Source organism: Carica papaya, chromosome 2, assembly GCF_054855325.1.
Source record: "Carica papaya isolate Zhongbai chromosome 2, ASM5485532v1, whole genome shotgun sequence".
NCBI classification, from domain to species: domain Eukaryota; kingdom Viridiplantae; phylum Streptophyta; class Magnoliopsida; order Brassicales; family Caricaceae; genus Carica; species Carica papaya.
In genome coordinates, this window is record NC_142310.1 from 33902996 (window position 1) to 33919012 (window position 16017).

The 16017-nt window shown below is 34.6% G+C and overlaps 4 protein-coding genes across 5 annotated transcripts; all 4 read right to left on the bottom strand.

Moving 5' to 3' along the window:
* Nucleotides 1-555: 555 nt before the first annotated feature.
* LOC110812161 (Pentatricopeptide repeat (PPR) superfamily protein) lies at nt 556-2965 on the bottom strand. The gene is made up of 3 exons (XM_022038856.2): nt 2322-2965; nt 1198-1588; nt 556-1114 (listed from the first exon to the last, which is right to left on the bottom strand). The coding sequence occupies exons 1-2, from the start codon at nt 2703-2705 to the stop codon at nt 1199-1201; spliced, it is 774 nt and encodes a 257-aa protein (XP_021894548.1). The 5' UTR covers nt 2706-2965; the 3' UTR covers nt 556-1114; nt 1198.
* Nucleotides 2966-3341: 376 nt separating this feature from the next.
* Nucleotides 3342-6969, bottom strand: LOC110812087 (subtilisin-like protease SBT4.4). The gene is made up of 10 exons (XM_022038764.2): nt 6559-6969; nt 6319-6413; nt 6062-6153; nt 5738-5984; nt 5158-5656; nt 4971-5068; nt 4662-4880; nt 4480-4591; nt 4193-4406; nt 3342-4121 (listed from the first exon to the last, which is right to left on the bottom strand). The coding sequence occupies exons 1-10, from the start codon at nt 6712-6714 to the stop codon at nt 3589-3591; spliced, it is 2265 nt and encodes a 754-aa protein (XP_021894456.2). The 5' UTR covers nt 6715-6969; the 3' UTR covers nt 3342-3588.
* A 1050-nt stretch (nt 6970-8019) lies between these two features.
* Nucleotides 8020-12552, bottom strand: LOC110812201 (subtilisin-like protease SBT4.6). 2 transcript variants are annotated; one of them, XM_022038910.2, is made up of 10 exons: nt 11666-12552; nt 11148-11242; nt 10873-10964; nt 10551-10797; nt 9971-10469; nt 9784-9881; nt 9475-9693; nt 9293-9404; nt 8878-9091; nt 8020-8806 (listed from the first exon to the last, which is right to left on the bottom strand). In XM_022038910.2, exons 2-10 carry the CDS (start codon nt 11225-11227, stop codon nt 8274-8276), a joined length of 2094 nt encoding a protein of 697 aa, XP_021894602.2. In that variant the 5' UTR covers nt 11228-11242; nt 11666-12552; the 3' UTR covers nt 8020-8273. The 2 variants fall into 2 exon arrangements, with proteins under 2 accessions (XP_021894602.2, XP_021894600.2); XM_022038908.2 differs by lacking the exon at nt 11666-12552 and adding an exon at nt 11420-11649.
* Nucleotides 12553-12691: 139 nt separating this feature from the next.
* Nucleotides 12692-15169, bottom strand: LOC110812088 (BTB/POZ domain-containing protein). The gene is made up of 4 exons (XM_088214271.1): nt 14853-15169; nt 13982-14087; nt 13134-13257; nt 12692-13023 (listed from the first exon to the last, which is right to left on the bottom strand). The coding sequence occupies exons 1-3, from the start codon at nt 14962-14964 to the stop codon at nt 13179-13181; spliced, it is 297 nt and encodes a 98-aa protein (XP_088070397.1). The 5' UTR covers nt 14965-15169; the 3' UTR covers nt 12692-13023; nt 13134-13178.
* Between the last annotated feature and the right edge of the window lie 848 nt (nt 15170-16017).

The following is a 16017-nucleotide window of genomic DNA, read 5'->3' on the forward strand; positions in this document are numbered from 1 at the left end:
TAAAGAGAGTTCTCTCTCATTATTATTGAATGTAAGAGTTTTTAAGTACTTTTCTGTAAATTTTAAAATGATTGTAAATCATAATATATGAGGGAGAAGAAGTTAAAAGAAATGCTAGAAAGCTTGTATAACTCTCATAATCAACAAACTGTAAATTTACAATTCCAAACATATCTTTAGGTTTTGTGACTCATTACCAACAAAATACTAACCAAACCGTTCAGATATTAGCTTTTCTTGCCCGCAAAAAAGAAAATTTTGAGAGAAAATAAGCCAATGATCTTGAAGTAATACTGAAAATGAGAAGATTTTTATAATTTAGCTCTAACGGGAAGGTAAAGAATTTCGAATATTACATCTCTCATGGAAAATGACACTTTCTGGGTTTTCTTTAAAATTAGCTTGCTGCACATTGTCTGTCTTTTCAATGATGTATACTCCTCTGCAACCAAGTTGCATGAACTCAGGGAATACGATTTATCTATCCTACTGCTCAGTTTTGCCCTTTCACAGACAGATTTATCAGTCAAGTGATCACCCATACGAAACAATAAAAACATAAATGATAGACATTATAAACCGATTCTCAGAGAATAAGAGAGAAATTGAGATAAGGTTGGATACAGGCATTTACCAAACAAAATATTGATAAAAGGAAATCATAGTAGAAAAGGTCTTGAAGCAATGTTGTTAAGATGCTACAATCAGATGAAAGTTCGTATCTAATGTTCATTTGGTTGGTCCTCTAGCTTGTGCCTTTCTGCTTTGGAAAAAAAAAGTTAAGCATCTAAAATATAAGCACTTTCAGTAAGAAGCAGAAGCTACTTTAGATTTCGAGAATGGCTTTAATGAAGATACCCTCAACAATTTTTGCCATTCACATCATAAATAACAGGTCAACCAAACAAGCTCTTTTTGCAGATACACACATACACGAAAAGCAGACCAGAGTATGGCTGGTAGTCCCACTCCCACATTCAACCAATGTTATCCATATATCGAACTGTCATCTTTGATTGCATATCCAATTAAGGATGATTAATCATGGATTATTTCTTAATCCATATAAACTTTTTCCGATCTACGAACTCAATTCCCTGACCAATCTTCATTTCTAAAGTGACAGCCATAGAACATTTCAACAAGTAACTTATATGTATAAAGAGCAAAGGGAAAAATAGAGTGTATAACTCGAACCTCAGCATCTACCAAAAATCTCTTCTGGAGGATCATAAGCATGCTTTTCAGGAAATAGCTCCTCAAAATCTTTCTTAACTTTATTTCTCAGAAGAGGATGTGGCAGAAGGCCCTTCAACAAAATTCTGAATGGCAACTCCTCTGGTGGATCCGGAGACTTGATCATGTCCTCGTATATATTCATGGCATCAGCAGGAGAGCCATCCCTCAGGAAACCTCTTATAACTTCGGCATATGTTTGAGAATCAGGAAATAAATCCTCTTTTTTCATGCTTTCCCACAATTGCATTGCTTCATCCATTTTCTTACATCTTGCTAGTGCAATAACCAAGTCCTTGTAAAGATACACATCAGCCTTATACCAATCTTGCTTCCGAATAACCTCAAACATCTGCAATTCAACGAGTTACCCTTTAAACATCTGTAAACAGTCACATAAAAATCAAAACTTGACTATATTATCAGACTTATTGTTTGATCATCAGAATTTCTACCACTGCAAAACATATCGTTGAAAGTAATAATTTATAAATTTTAACATGTCCATACTTTTTGTTTTACTAGGGAGTAAAGTTAAATGTAAATTATAAATATAATCATTAATATGTGTCTTTTGAGTTTTACTATTTGGTTCATGTATTAAACTTAAGTATAATTCATGTATTTAAAATTTTAAAAATTATGTTACTGTCTATATATACTTATATACTTAAAAATTTACAGAGACTACCACAAATTAAAAAATTGAGTCTTCCCTCTCTCATTCTTCTTCCTCACATTTCTAACAAAATATTAGATTAAGTTAAGACTTATCTCTTAAAATTTTCCAAAGAAAGGAACCAAATATCTTTCAAGCATTTTATCGAACAATTCGTATGCGTAAACTATCTACTTGACAGATCTTTCGATGATTTAATTTACAATACTAGCTCTACAACACTTCGATGACTAAATAGATCAAATTGTGTCCCAAGAAGAATCAAGATCAAGCTATAGCAAATAAGCTTAAAAGACTACTTCAATTAAAAGCAGAACAGACCCAACGTACAACTTGAACAATTTTAGAACCCACTCGAGTAGATTCAACAAACAGCTAATGCAAGCCAAGAACAGAGGCAAAGTACCTTAACAGCCAAAGTGGTCTCCTCTTGGCGCTCAAGCTCAGATAAAACTGCAACCATATCCATCTTCAAGAGCCTCAAGACATGGGTCTTGATAAATTTTTCGAGTTTGCCTTCGTCATCCTTAAACCTCTTCATACCGGCTATTACGAAGAGCGCTTCTTTGCCAATAAGCTTCTTGCCTCTCCAAAGGGGTCCCCTCGGCCTGCCGTCATGGTATTGTCTAAACCCTGAAAAGGGTTTTTGTCGATTCAAATCTAGAGCTTGACTTATGGGTTTTAATGGCCGCAATAACCAATGGTTGTTTGTAGCTTTTGTAGCGATGTTTTGGGAGATAATTGAAGCGAAGAGTGAAAGTTTTGATCTTAAAGAAGCCCGAATTGCCATTGTTAGATTGACTTGAAGAAATTAATCAATTAGATTAAAAATTTTGGCAATTCACAAGTTAATTCCTAGGTAAATGTGCTTGTACTCAGTAATCATCTGCGTGATGTGCATATAACGTTTATACGACATAGCTGAATAACAAGGCCTTGACTTTAGTTACAGTCATGGATTAGGGTTACAGAATTTGATTTTGAGAAAATTTGTAATTGAAATTTAGAGGCGTTCGATTTCGCGCGTTGATGAAATAAGTCTTAATTGAAAAAAAAAAAATTATGAAACAAAGAGAACATGCTACAAATTTAAGTACTATTAACTTAATAATTTTTAAAAAATTAAATTAGTAATTATCAAAAATTTAAAGTTAAATTTTAGTAATATCTGATTTGAATTTTTATATTCAATTTAATAATTACATATGTAGAATTTATATATTATGCAGTAAATAAAAATTATTTAGAAAAAATAACTGTCAAGAAAACGAGAATTACGTCTATAACTCAAGAAATGCTACCTACCCTGATGAACAGTTTCTCGAATTATACTTACATGGTGAAATGCTGCTAACACTCCCTTCTGGAAGTGATACAATATACACAATATACACCTGCATCATTATAGCAATTGGTCGTGGAAGTATAAACAATATCAAGTGCCTTATATTATATGCATGTATACGTACGTATAATACTTTGACTTCCTCAGTTTCCATCTGCCAGACTACAATATAAATCAGCAGACAACAAAGAAAGAAATAAAGCAGTTGGAATCCATGTAAAGCCATCAGTCTTTGCATATGCAGGTAATAAGAGACTGAGTTGTATATGTTTCAAATGCTTATTACTAGGTTTTAATAAGCAACATTACATTATGATAATCTTGCTAACTAAGAAGTAAGTGTGTGAATTACAATGGGACTCCTCACTGTATGGGTGCCATCAAACCAAACAAAAGATCCCGATAGAATTGTTTCGTCTGCCAAAGGTGCTCCAACAACAGCAACATTGAAAGACCTTTTCTGATTCGGAGATTCGAAAATGAGTACTTCAGGGACCACTACGATATTTGTCATTCGACCCGGATAAACATTTACCTTGTAAGTGGAGTTTGCAGGGCCAACATTTGTAACAGTTCGATGAAAAGTGACGGCAAATGGCTGTTCTTTTTCAACTTTGACAGCCATTGAAGGATAATTGAGATCTTTCACCGATGACTTCTTAGACCCTTCAGGACAAGTGCTATTATCTCCTGATATCTGCTTAAGTTCGGTCCCATTATACCCCAGGTTACAAAGAAATTGTATCTGATCCTCTTTAAAAGATTCGTATACGAGTCCAGGATCAGCAGCTTGTAGTGGATTGATATGCCCGGATCCATAACTAAACTCATTAGCGCTTTTGGAAGGATTCATAGGCCAAGCTACAAGAGAAAGCAGATTAAATCAGTGGCTGAGAAACATCAGATGCGCACGAAACTGACAAAGGGGTTACCGGTGGTCATTAGAGCAGATTTGATTGCAGAAGGAGACCAATCAGGGTGAATTGTCTTGATATAAGCAGCTGCCCCCGAAACATGAGGGCAAGACATTGAGGTGCCAGACAATACATTGTATTTTACACGACGTTTGTCCAAGGGATCACCCGACGGGGGAGCAACAGGTGAATATGCAGCTAAAATATCTACCCCAGGAGCTGTTAAATCTGGCTGTATTGCATTGAAGTCTTATATCAGCATAACGTAGATAAATAAGCAGTTAAAGCTGGGAAGTGATTAGTACCTTCAAAATGTCTGATACGAAATGACTTGGTCCGCGTGAAGAGAAGAAAGCTATCGTAGGAGCTGTCAAATCTTGAATAGTCTCACTTTTTAGTATTGTTCCTACAGGTTCCCTGCAATAGATTATATTAGAAGATTATTTACCAAATAATTAAAGCAATGGAGAGTTATAAAGATTCATACTTTGTGGCATTGATGTAGGCCTGGACTATTTCATAGTCTCTATCAGTTAACCCAGATGCAGGTAAGGGTTCAACAAAGGAGATATTGACAAAGATAGTACTTCTCATTATTGATCCCACAGCTCCAACTCTGTGAGCTTCAGTACTGCCATCATAGTCGTCGCAAAGCACAATCTTTCCTTTTACCAAGTTACTGTCTAGACATCCTTCCGGACAGTACCTGACAAACATTGAGAATTGGAGGATCTCACTTCGTTAGTATTGAGTATATCAAATGGTTTTATGTAAGAGTTTTTGGAAGAGACCCTACTGAGAACTTGCGGGAGCACATGACCCGGACGAGGCATTTTGCCCGTTTATCAGAGGAAAATTTACTCTGCCTAGATTGAAAGAATTAATTGAATTTCCCTGGTGTAGTTATGAGCATTAGCATCAGAAAGACTGAAGAATATAGAACATCAACAATTAGAAGGATGAAAGGAGTCTGTGAAACATACTATAAATGTCTCCCCATTTCCGAGAATGACCTTGTCAATGAACAAACGATCAATGCTGCTCGCTGCAACTGTAAGCATCCATGGTGCCGGACTTGACAATGTTCTGACAATAGAACCCAGATTTCCTGCAGAATTTACTGTAAGAATTCCTTTTTCAAATGCATGGAAAGCTGCAATTGCAATTGGATCATCCTTAAATTCCTGTTCTTCTATTTCTCCTAGCGAAACGGATAAAATGTCAACTCCATCAGCAATGGCATCGTCAAAAGCAGCCATTATAGCTTCTGCAGGACATTCTGGATCACACACTTTATATGCAGCAATCCTTGCAGAGGGCACTCCTCCTCTGGCAGTACCTTGAGCAAGGCCATAGAAACTTGCATTCTTTACTTTGTTTCCTGCAGCTGTAGAAGCAGTATGGCTTCCATGGCCATTAGTATCTCTTGCAGAATCCATGGGAACTCCTTGTTCAGGATAATATCGAGCTCCGACGATCTTACTGTAAGATTTTCTGTTAGTATTTTTTATAAAAATCTATACTAACAGTTCAATTTGATAGATATTAGAGGAAAAAATTTACTTGTTGCAAGAGAAATTTTTGCCACCTATACAAGCACCCCTCCACTTCTTTGGGGCAGGACCAAAACCTTCATCAGTAAAGCTTTCCGACTCAGGCCAGATTCCGGTGTCAAGTAAACCAACTATGATGTCACTCTCAACGCTGGGATTACTATCCACAGCCTCGTTGAATCCCATGAAGTCCCACGATCTTGTTGTTTGAAGATGATAAATCCTACTAGGGAAGACTGAGACTACTCCTTCCATTGCTGCATATCAGAGTTCAAAAACAGAATGATTCGTATTCTATTGAAATTAAGTAAAAAAGAATTCTCAAAGCACTCACCCTCGAGTTTTTGCTTCTCGGAATCAGTGATTTTGGCTGCAAATCCATTGAAACTCCTTCCATAACTTCGGATCAATAAATTTTCTGCAGGACTGGCCAAAGAGAGGGAGATAGAGAACTTGAATTGATAGGAAATGGTTCAATTCATTATTAACCCGTTAACACGTTCCCTCATGCAAAAATCAGTTAAGTTGAGAGTATGTACCAATCATACATCCTACATATTTAATCTACGAATTAACATCCACAGATTTCACCTGCTCTCAACAACTTCTTCAAGAATACTTAGATGATGAGATGATGGTATATAGTCGCGGCCATCAGGAAGTGATCCCATGTACACAATATGGACCTGTGTAATCACCGTCATTAACATAAACCCATGCACTAAACCCAACTGTAGCTAGTTGTAGAACTCTGTCTAACAATGATAATTTAATACATATAAAAACATATATGACATATATATACAACCCTTAGAAAATGAGGGCACTTACCCTTCTATCTTCATCAGTGCCATCACAAAACAGACTCATGCTAAGAATGAGAACGGGGAGAAGGTAATAAAACAGTACAGAGCTTTGGTTAGCCATTGTTGATCTGCATGTGACAATGGGGAGAAGATGGGAACTGGTATTTATACCTGGGTTCATTAGGAGACTGAATCTGATACACGAAATTGTTTCCTTTTATATCGTATATATATTTTCTTTGAAACAGACCTTGGCATTTCAAGGATAAAAGATAAAGATGATGTATTAATCAGCACAGAATGTTAAAGCTATTGCAGATTTCCATATTTGGCTTTTCTGAATATAAAATCATTCAACAAAGCAGTTAGATTGCAATACATAGTATATATAGATATACCATGCATATATATGACTCTAGTAATACATGACTCGGTTCTTGATTAGGCCTGTTCTGATCTTATAGATTTCCTTTAGCTGCTGACCTGTTGAAATTTCTTTTGTATATATTGAGTTAGCTATTCTATATAAGACACCACCATCCATATTCGGAAAACTTTTCACAGGTAAGATGAACCTACAAGCATTATATCGGCCTAGATTGAGTACTCAGTTTATTTGATCTAAGATTGAGTTCTATTCGAATTTCAAAAATATGAACGTGAGTCCAATATGAATGAGTTAAAAATTTAATTAAGATGATATTTCTATGTTAGTTTCATATCAATTTAAGTAATTTTGTGATTTCTTTTTTGACAAGTAAAATACAAATTCATTAGAACAAAATTGAAAGCATGAGTGAATTTTGTTTCATCAAATATATAAATTACGATTAATTTTAATCTATTAAATAATTAAAATTTAAGAATTAAATAAAGCTAGAATAGATTTGAAAGAGCTCTTATTATGTTTGTTTTCGTATATAATAATGGCTCGGTTAGTTCATTTTCTATTTAATTCTTGAAAAATACATATTTTAATTTTTATTATGTTTATTAATATAAATATAATATATACATAACAGGTCGTATTTAGACATTTTAAAATATTAAATCTAAATTTATCACGATCTGATTCAATAAATACGAATTGGATTAAGTAGGTTCGAATACAAAATGTTATTGTTAGGTAATTGGTTATTGATATTCGAAAATAGTTAAAAGAATTTTGAATTTTAATAAGTTAAACTTTATTGTACTTGATCAAAATTCAAACAAATAAACTTTAGACCTAAATACTGCGTATAGATTTATAGATGATAAGTATATAAGAGACATATACTTTTATAAAAATTATTTTACGAGAATAATTAACTTGAATTCATTATACACTATTACAAGAAATGGGTCTATGATTCTAGGAATGCTGCCTGCCCTGATCAACAATTTCTTGAATTGTACTTACATGGTGAAATGCTTCTAAGCAGTTTTGGAAGTGATACAATATACACAATATATACCTGCATCATTATAGTCATCATCATCAAACTATAAACAATATCAAGCGCCTTATATTATAAATATGTACACACACATATAATATTTGTCTTTCTCAATTTCCATCTGCCAGACTACAATATAGATCATTAGACAACAAAGGAAGAAATAAAGCAATTGGAATCCATGTAAACCCATTAGTCTTTGCCTATGCAGGTAATAAGAGACTGCGTTATATATGCACCAGATGTTTATTACAAGATTTTGGTAAGCAACATTTCGCTACGATAATCGAATTACTATTAACTAAGAAGTTATAGTGTGAATTGCAATGGGACTCCTGACTCTATGAATGCCATCAGACCAAACAAGTGATCCTGATAGAATTACTTCATCTCCCAATGGTGCTGCAAGAACAGTGACATTGAAAGACTTCTTCTGATTTGGATATTCAAACACGAGTACTTCAGGCACCACTATGATGTTCATCACTAAACTTGGATTAACACTTGCCTTGTAAGTGGAGTTTGCAGGGCCAACATTTGTAACAGTTCGATGAAAAGTGACAACAACTAGTTGTTCGAATTCAACTTTGGCAGCCATTGATGGATAATTAAGATCTTTCACCAATGATTTCTTAGACCCTTCAGGACAAGTGATGTTTTCTCCTGCTATTTGCTTAAGTTTGGGCCCATTATAGCCCAGGTTACAAAGAAATTTTATGTGATCCTCTTTAAAAGATTCGTATACGAGTCCAGGATCAGCAGCTTGTCGTGGATTGATATGCCCGGATCCATAACTAAACTCATTAGCGGTTTGGGACGAATTCATAGGCCAAGCTACAAGAGAAAGCAGATTAATTCAGTGGCTGAGAAACATCAGACGCTCACGAAACTGATAAAGGGATTACCAGTGGTCATTAGAGCAGATTTGATTGCAGAAGGAGACCAATCAGGGTGAATTGTCTTGATATAAGCAGCTGCCCCCGAAACATGAGGGCAAGACATTGAGGTGCCAGACAATACATTGTATTTTACACTGCGTTTGTCCAAGGGATCATAAGATGGCGGAGCAACAAGTGAATATGCAGCTAAAATATCTACTCCAGGAGCTGTCAAATCTGGCTGTATCGCATTGAAGTCTTAATTCAGCAAAATCTAGTCATTTTAATGTAGGAGCTTGTTATAAGATATCTTGATTTACCATTACAGCACTATATATGTGTATTGTCTCGCTTTTGCATTTCTCTTTTGGATTTACTTGCTAATTTATCACTTTGCAAAACATAGATAAATAAGCAGTTACAGCCGGGGAGTGACGAATACCTTCAAAATGTCTGTTACAAAATGACTTGGTCCGCGCGAAGAGAAGAAAGCCGTTGTAGGAGCTGTCAAATCTTTAATAGTCTCACTTTTTAGTATTGTTGCTACAGGTTCTCTGCAATAGATTGTAATAGAAAATTATTAACCAAGTAATTGAAGCAATGGAAAGTTATAGATATTCATACTTTGTGCTATTCATATAGGCCTTGACTATGTCAGTGTCTCTATCAGTTAAACCAGATGCAGCTAAGGGGTCAACAAAGGAGATATTGACAAGTAAAGTATTTCTCATTATTGATCCCACAGCTCCAGCTCTGTGAGCTTCAGTACTGACATCATAGTTGTCGCAAAGCACAATCTTGCCTTTTACCAATTTACTGTCTAGACATCCATCCTGACAGAACCTGATAAAAATTGAGAATTGGAGGATCTCACTTCATTAGTATTGAGTGTATCAAATAGCTTGATGTAAGAGTTTTCGGTAGAGAGCCTACTGAGAACTTGCAGCAGGACATGACCCGGACGAGGCATTTTGCCCGTTTATGAGAGGAAAATTTACTCTGCTTAGATTGAAAGAATTAACTGAATTTCCCTGTTTTAAATATGAGCATTAGCATAAGAAAGACTGGAGAATATAGAACATCAACAATTAGAAGGATGAAAAGAGTCTGTGAAACATACTACTAATGTTTCCCCATTCCCGAGAATGACCTTGTCAACGAACAAACGATCTATGCTGCTCGCTGCAACCGTAAGCATCCATGGTGCAGCAGTTCCCAATGTTCCGGCATCAGGACCTTGATTTCCTGCAGAATGTACTGTAAGAATCCCTTTTTCAAATGCATGGAAAGCTCCAATTGCAATCGGATCATCCTCAAATTCTTGTTCTACTACTGCTCCCAGCGAAATGGATAAAATGTCAACTCCGTCAGCAATGGCATCATCAAAAGCAGCCATTATAGCTTCTGGAAAACAATATGGATCACACACTTTATATGCAGCAATCCTTGCAGAGGGCACTCCTCCTCTGGCAGTACCTTGAGCCAGTCCATAGAAACTTGCATCTTTTACTTTGTTTCCTGCAGCTGTAGAAGCAGTATGGCTTCCATGGCCATCAGTATCTCTTGCAGAATCCATGGGAATTGATTCTGTAGTATAATATCGAGCTCCGATGATTTTACTGTAAGTTTGCTGTTAGTATTGTTTATAAAAATCTATAATAACAGTTTAATTTGATAGATATAAGAGGGAAAAAAATTACTTGTTGCAAGTGAAATTTTTGCCACCTATACAAGCACCCTTCCACTTCTTTGGAGCAGGACCAAAACCTTCATCAGTAAAGCTTTCTGACTCAGGCCAGATTCCGCTGTCAAGTAAACCAACTATCATGTCACTCTCAAGGCTGGGATTATGATCCACAGTCTCGTTGAATCCCATGAAGTCCCACGATCTTGTTGTTTGAAGATGATAAATCCTACTAGGGAAGACTGAAACTACTCCTTCCATTGCTGCATATCAGAGTTGAACAGAATGATTCATATTCTATTGAAACTGAGTAAAAAAATAATTTTCAAAGAACTCACCAGCGAGTTTTTGCTTCTCAGAATCAGTGAGTTTGGCTGCAAATCCATTGAAACTCCTTCCGTAACTTCTAATCAATAAATTTTCTGCAGGACTGGCCAAAGAGAGGGAAAGAGAGAGAGAACTTAAATTGATAGAAAATGGTTTAATTCATTATTTATCCGTTAACACATTCCCTCATGGAAAAATCAATTAAGTCGAGAGTACGAACCAAGCTTATGTTCTACATGTTTAATCTATTATTTATGCATTAACTGAATTAATCCACAGATTTCACCTGCTCTCAACAACTTCTTCAAGCATTCTTAGATGATGAGATGATGGTATATAGTCACCGGCATCAGGAAGTGATCCCATGTACACAATATGGACCTGCATAATCACCATCATTAACATAAATCCATGCACTAAACCTAACTGTAACTAGTTGTGGTGCTCTGTCTAACAATGACAATTATAATATATATATATATAACATATATCTATTAATCTTACTGCTTACCAGATGACAGAGAAAAATAACAATCCTTAGAAAATGAGGCCACTTACCCTTCTATCTTCATCAGTGCCATCACAAAATGGACTCATGTTAAGAATAAGAACAGAGAGAAGGTAATAAAACATTACAAAACTTTGGTTAGCCATTGTTAATCTGTATGTGACAATGGGGAGAAGACGGGACTGGTATTTATACATGGATTCATGAGGAGACTGAATCTGATACATGAAGTTGTTTCCTTTTATATCATATATATATATATATATATATATATATATATATTCTTTGATACATACCTAAGCATTTCAAGGTAAAAGATAAAGATGATTTATTAATCAGCACAGAATGTTAAAGCTACTGCAGATTTCCATATTTGGCTTCTCTGAAATATAAAAACATTCAACAAAGCAGTTAGATTGCAATACATAATATATATAGATATACCATTCATATATATATATATACATGACTCTAGTAATACTTGACTCGGTGCTTGATTAGGCCTATTCTGATCTTTTAGATTTACTTCAGCTACTGATCTGTTGAAATTTCTTTTGTATATATTGAGTTAGTTATTCTGTGCAAGACACCACCATCCATTATTGGAAAACTTTTCATAGGTAAGATGAACTTACAAGCATGTTATATTGCTAGGCAATATATTTGCTATATCTAATGTTTTTCTTTTTACATGCAGTATAAAAATAATTAAGCACTCGGATTGTTTGATTTCAATCTCATAAGTACAAAATGAACTGAGTTAAAAATTTAACTATTTTAGTCAATTCTTTGTCAATTTAAGTAATTTTGTGATTTCTTATTTGACATGTAAAATACAAATCCATTGGTATGACCTTGAAAGTATGAGTAAATTTGATTTAATATGCATCAAACATATAAATTATGATTAACTTTTACATATTAAATAATTACAATTTAAGAATTAAATGAATATAAAATAGATTTGAACCCAATAAATTAAAAGAGCTCTTCTCATGTTTCTTTTCATATAACAAAATAATTGCTCAGTTAATTCATTTTCTATTTAATTCTTAAAAAATATATATTCTAATTTTAAAATTTTAGTCTTGACATACATAGTTACAGTGTATAACTTTTTGTTTTTAGATTATTTATGCCAATCTGAAGTTACTTGGGAATAAAAATTCAATTCTGACTTTAGCACATCAAACTCAAAATTTCCATAAACATTTAATGGCAGCCTCATTCAGAATAAGAGAAAGTTTACAAATATGGTGAAGGGATCATCAGTCATTCAGAATATGCTTTACACAGAGTTAACTTTCTTTACCTGCCCAATATTCAGAGATGGCACCAGAAGCCATGTAGTATTAAGAGAAGCTTCATCAATAATGCAAACATGTTTATCTTGTCAAGATTGTTCGCTAAGTTTTAAGATTAGATATTCACCTTCTTTGTATTTTGTCTAATGTAAAATACAAATTTACATCTCCCAAGCCAATAACCACACTAGTGGCTATATGAGTTCCACATTGTTACAAATAAAAACAGTCTTATAAACTAATCTAAATATACCATCTTCAATGCGCAGTGATTCCAACCCATGACACCATAAACAGATATCTTAAGATCGTTAATTCTACTCGGGCAACAATATCATCCTTCAGCAGTTCTGGTAGATGGACCAAACAGCCAATTTAAGGTTAAAGATAGTGAAAGTTATCTACTTGCTACTCCTGAAACCAAGCAAATAAACACAATCAAAATAACCGAAGGACTTACATGTCAGATAAACCATGTCACCCAAGGAGAAGATAGAGTAAATTCCTAAGTATGAAGATAATTAGCGGCCATCATCAGCTCCAGAGTTAGTTCAGGTTCAATGTGGAATTCAGTTTCCTTGCCCCTGAAAAAGTATGTAGCTACGTGTCAGGTAAAGATTTTATCAGTATATAAAATAGAAGAATATCAATTGTATTGCTACAGATTAGAACAAGACCATTCCAATGCGTAGGGATGACCAACATCAAAAATAACATTTATTTTATATTAAAAGGCTACAAGAAAATGCATTCAAGGATGATCATAAAGAACACATAAGAAACATGATAAAAGACCAGATAATGCATTTCACTTTCTTCCAACAACTGTTTTACCCTGATCAATTTTCTGGCAGACAGGTCAACACTGAACGAAGAGAAAAGCACACCAGACAGCAACATTAAGTAACAGCATGCTAGCATGTCTTAAAAAAGCTGCCTCTGAAGTTTCTCTCTTTAAATCAAAGAGAAAAATACATCAACTACTTTCAAGCAAATGCAACAACTCTTCAAAGAACAGTTCCAAAAGTAAGGGATGCTTTATTGCTCAACCATGATAAACATCCCCAAAAATTCACTGTTTCTAAATCTCATAATCTCTATGTTGTATACAAAAAGAGACTTTCCACTACAAAGACAACCAGTAGATAAAGTTCAAAGCAAACAAATTTCCGGGGAAGAACTAAAAATGTAAGTAAGTAAGAAAGTAAGGAGAGGCGAGATGAGAAAACAGGCAATTCATAAAGTAACGCCATATAGATGAAGCACTTAAAAATGAAATCAATTCACGGATGTGAAAAACACCAGAACCTGGCATATTGAAGAGACCAGTAAAAATATTGACAGATCTTCTCAAGAATGGGGGTGCTTATCTCCGGGAAAGTCACCTCCCCATGTTGTGTTTCAGCAAAACTTCCTGCCAAGAGACCAACGCCATTAACACTCAAATCAGTCTCCTGCTTCTCGATAAACCAAGCCAAAACACCAAGTCACCAACTTACCCTTAAGTGCTTCACCATTCACAAGCAAAACTACAAATATGTTTCTTCAATTCCTAAAAAGAAACTCAGTCTCCTTCTCCTTAAACAAAACAAGAAAACAAAACAATTCTTGGAAATTGCTTGACCACTCTCCAGTAAGAACACAATACATTTCTCCCTTAACTAAAGCAAATCAATAAATTTAGACCATTAGCCACTACAATCAGGCCCTTTTTGCGTTAATTATACCATAAAAAACACCAAATTTAACCTAAAGTCAACTCTAAAGTTTAACCTGAAGTTGTTTGATCACAAACCATTGAAACCAAAATACGTTCCCCAATACCCAAAATAACTGAGCCATTGGGCATTAGCACTCAAACCAGTCTCCTTTTGCTTCTCTATAAAACAAATAAAAATACTTTAAACTGAAGTTGATTTACCAGTCTAGTAAAGCTACATCACATTCCTCCCATACCCGAACAGTCTCCTTACCTTTCCTCCACAGGCAATAAAATTGGAGACCGACCGACGTCAAACATTCCAGGTAGCAAAACTTCTATGCTAAAAATTGAAACAGAATAATTAAATCGAAATCCAACCAAAGATGGGCAAAAAATTCGTCTATTCAAACCCTAATTCAAATGGTTAAAAAAAAAAGAACATAAAATGTCAATAGATGCACGCAGGGAAGGAAGGACCTGGGGAGGTAAGCATGTTGCGAATGGTCTGAGAAACCATGGCGGCTTCCTTGTCCACCACGAACTCGAATCCCTCTGCGCTTATCAGCTTCACTGTATCCTCTTTCTTCATCTTCTTCCCTCTTTCGGTTTCTTTCCTTTCTCAGCAACACTATAGGAGACGAACAGGGAATCGAAACAGAGAGATTTTAGCGTTTAGATGAGAGTTTCGATTCTAGCTCGTGTCAACGGACCGGGCAGGACGCGATCAAATTACCTGGGCATTTGATCCGTCCACTCGTGACCTGTTTGCCAACTTAATCAAGCGTAAACCTTTCGAGAATAAGATTTTCCCCGATAAATATGCTCCACTAATAATTGATTAATTAATTAATTAATTAATTACATATAAAAAAAAAAGATAAATTTATTTTTTACTAACTCCTAACGATAAATTTTTATTTTTCAATTTATTCGCATGTTTTATTCTAATTTTTTTATAAAAAAAATCTTAATCCCCTCCACTTTTTTCTTAGCCTAAAAATAACACCAAATCTTTAATAATTTTTTTACTCAATTTGCTACTGCATTTGATGAACATTAGAAAGCAAATAACTAAGTGAAGCTAAACAAGTTGGCTATTTTTATAATTTTTTATGTGTTTAAAATTTTTTTTTATTCACGTGAACATTAAAATGTTTTTAGATCCTTACAGTATTTATCTCTCATCAATTTATTAACAACTTGTGATGTAACACCCAAAATTTTTTTTTATCTTTTTTTATTTTTTATTTTTTTTTAATTTTTTTATTGAAATTTTGTTTAATTTTATTCTATTTTAATATTTAATTTATAAACTTTTAATTTAATTTAATAGAAATAAAATAATAATAATAATAAAATATGGTAAAATTATTTTTAGGATTTAATTGAAATTGATTTTAGAAAAAAGGGGTAAAATTTTGAATTCTATGAATATTTTTTAAAAAAAAAATCGAAAACCGGGGTCAAAACACAATTTAGAAAAATAGTACCACGTCAACAGCCCCCGGCCAACCAGGACAGGCCGCATGGCAGGGACGCTGACGCGGAAAGCCAAGCGGGACAGAGACACGTGGGCGATCTGTGTGCACGCGATTAGACAGCCCAGATCTGTTCCCGCGCGCACGGACAACCCAGATCAAAA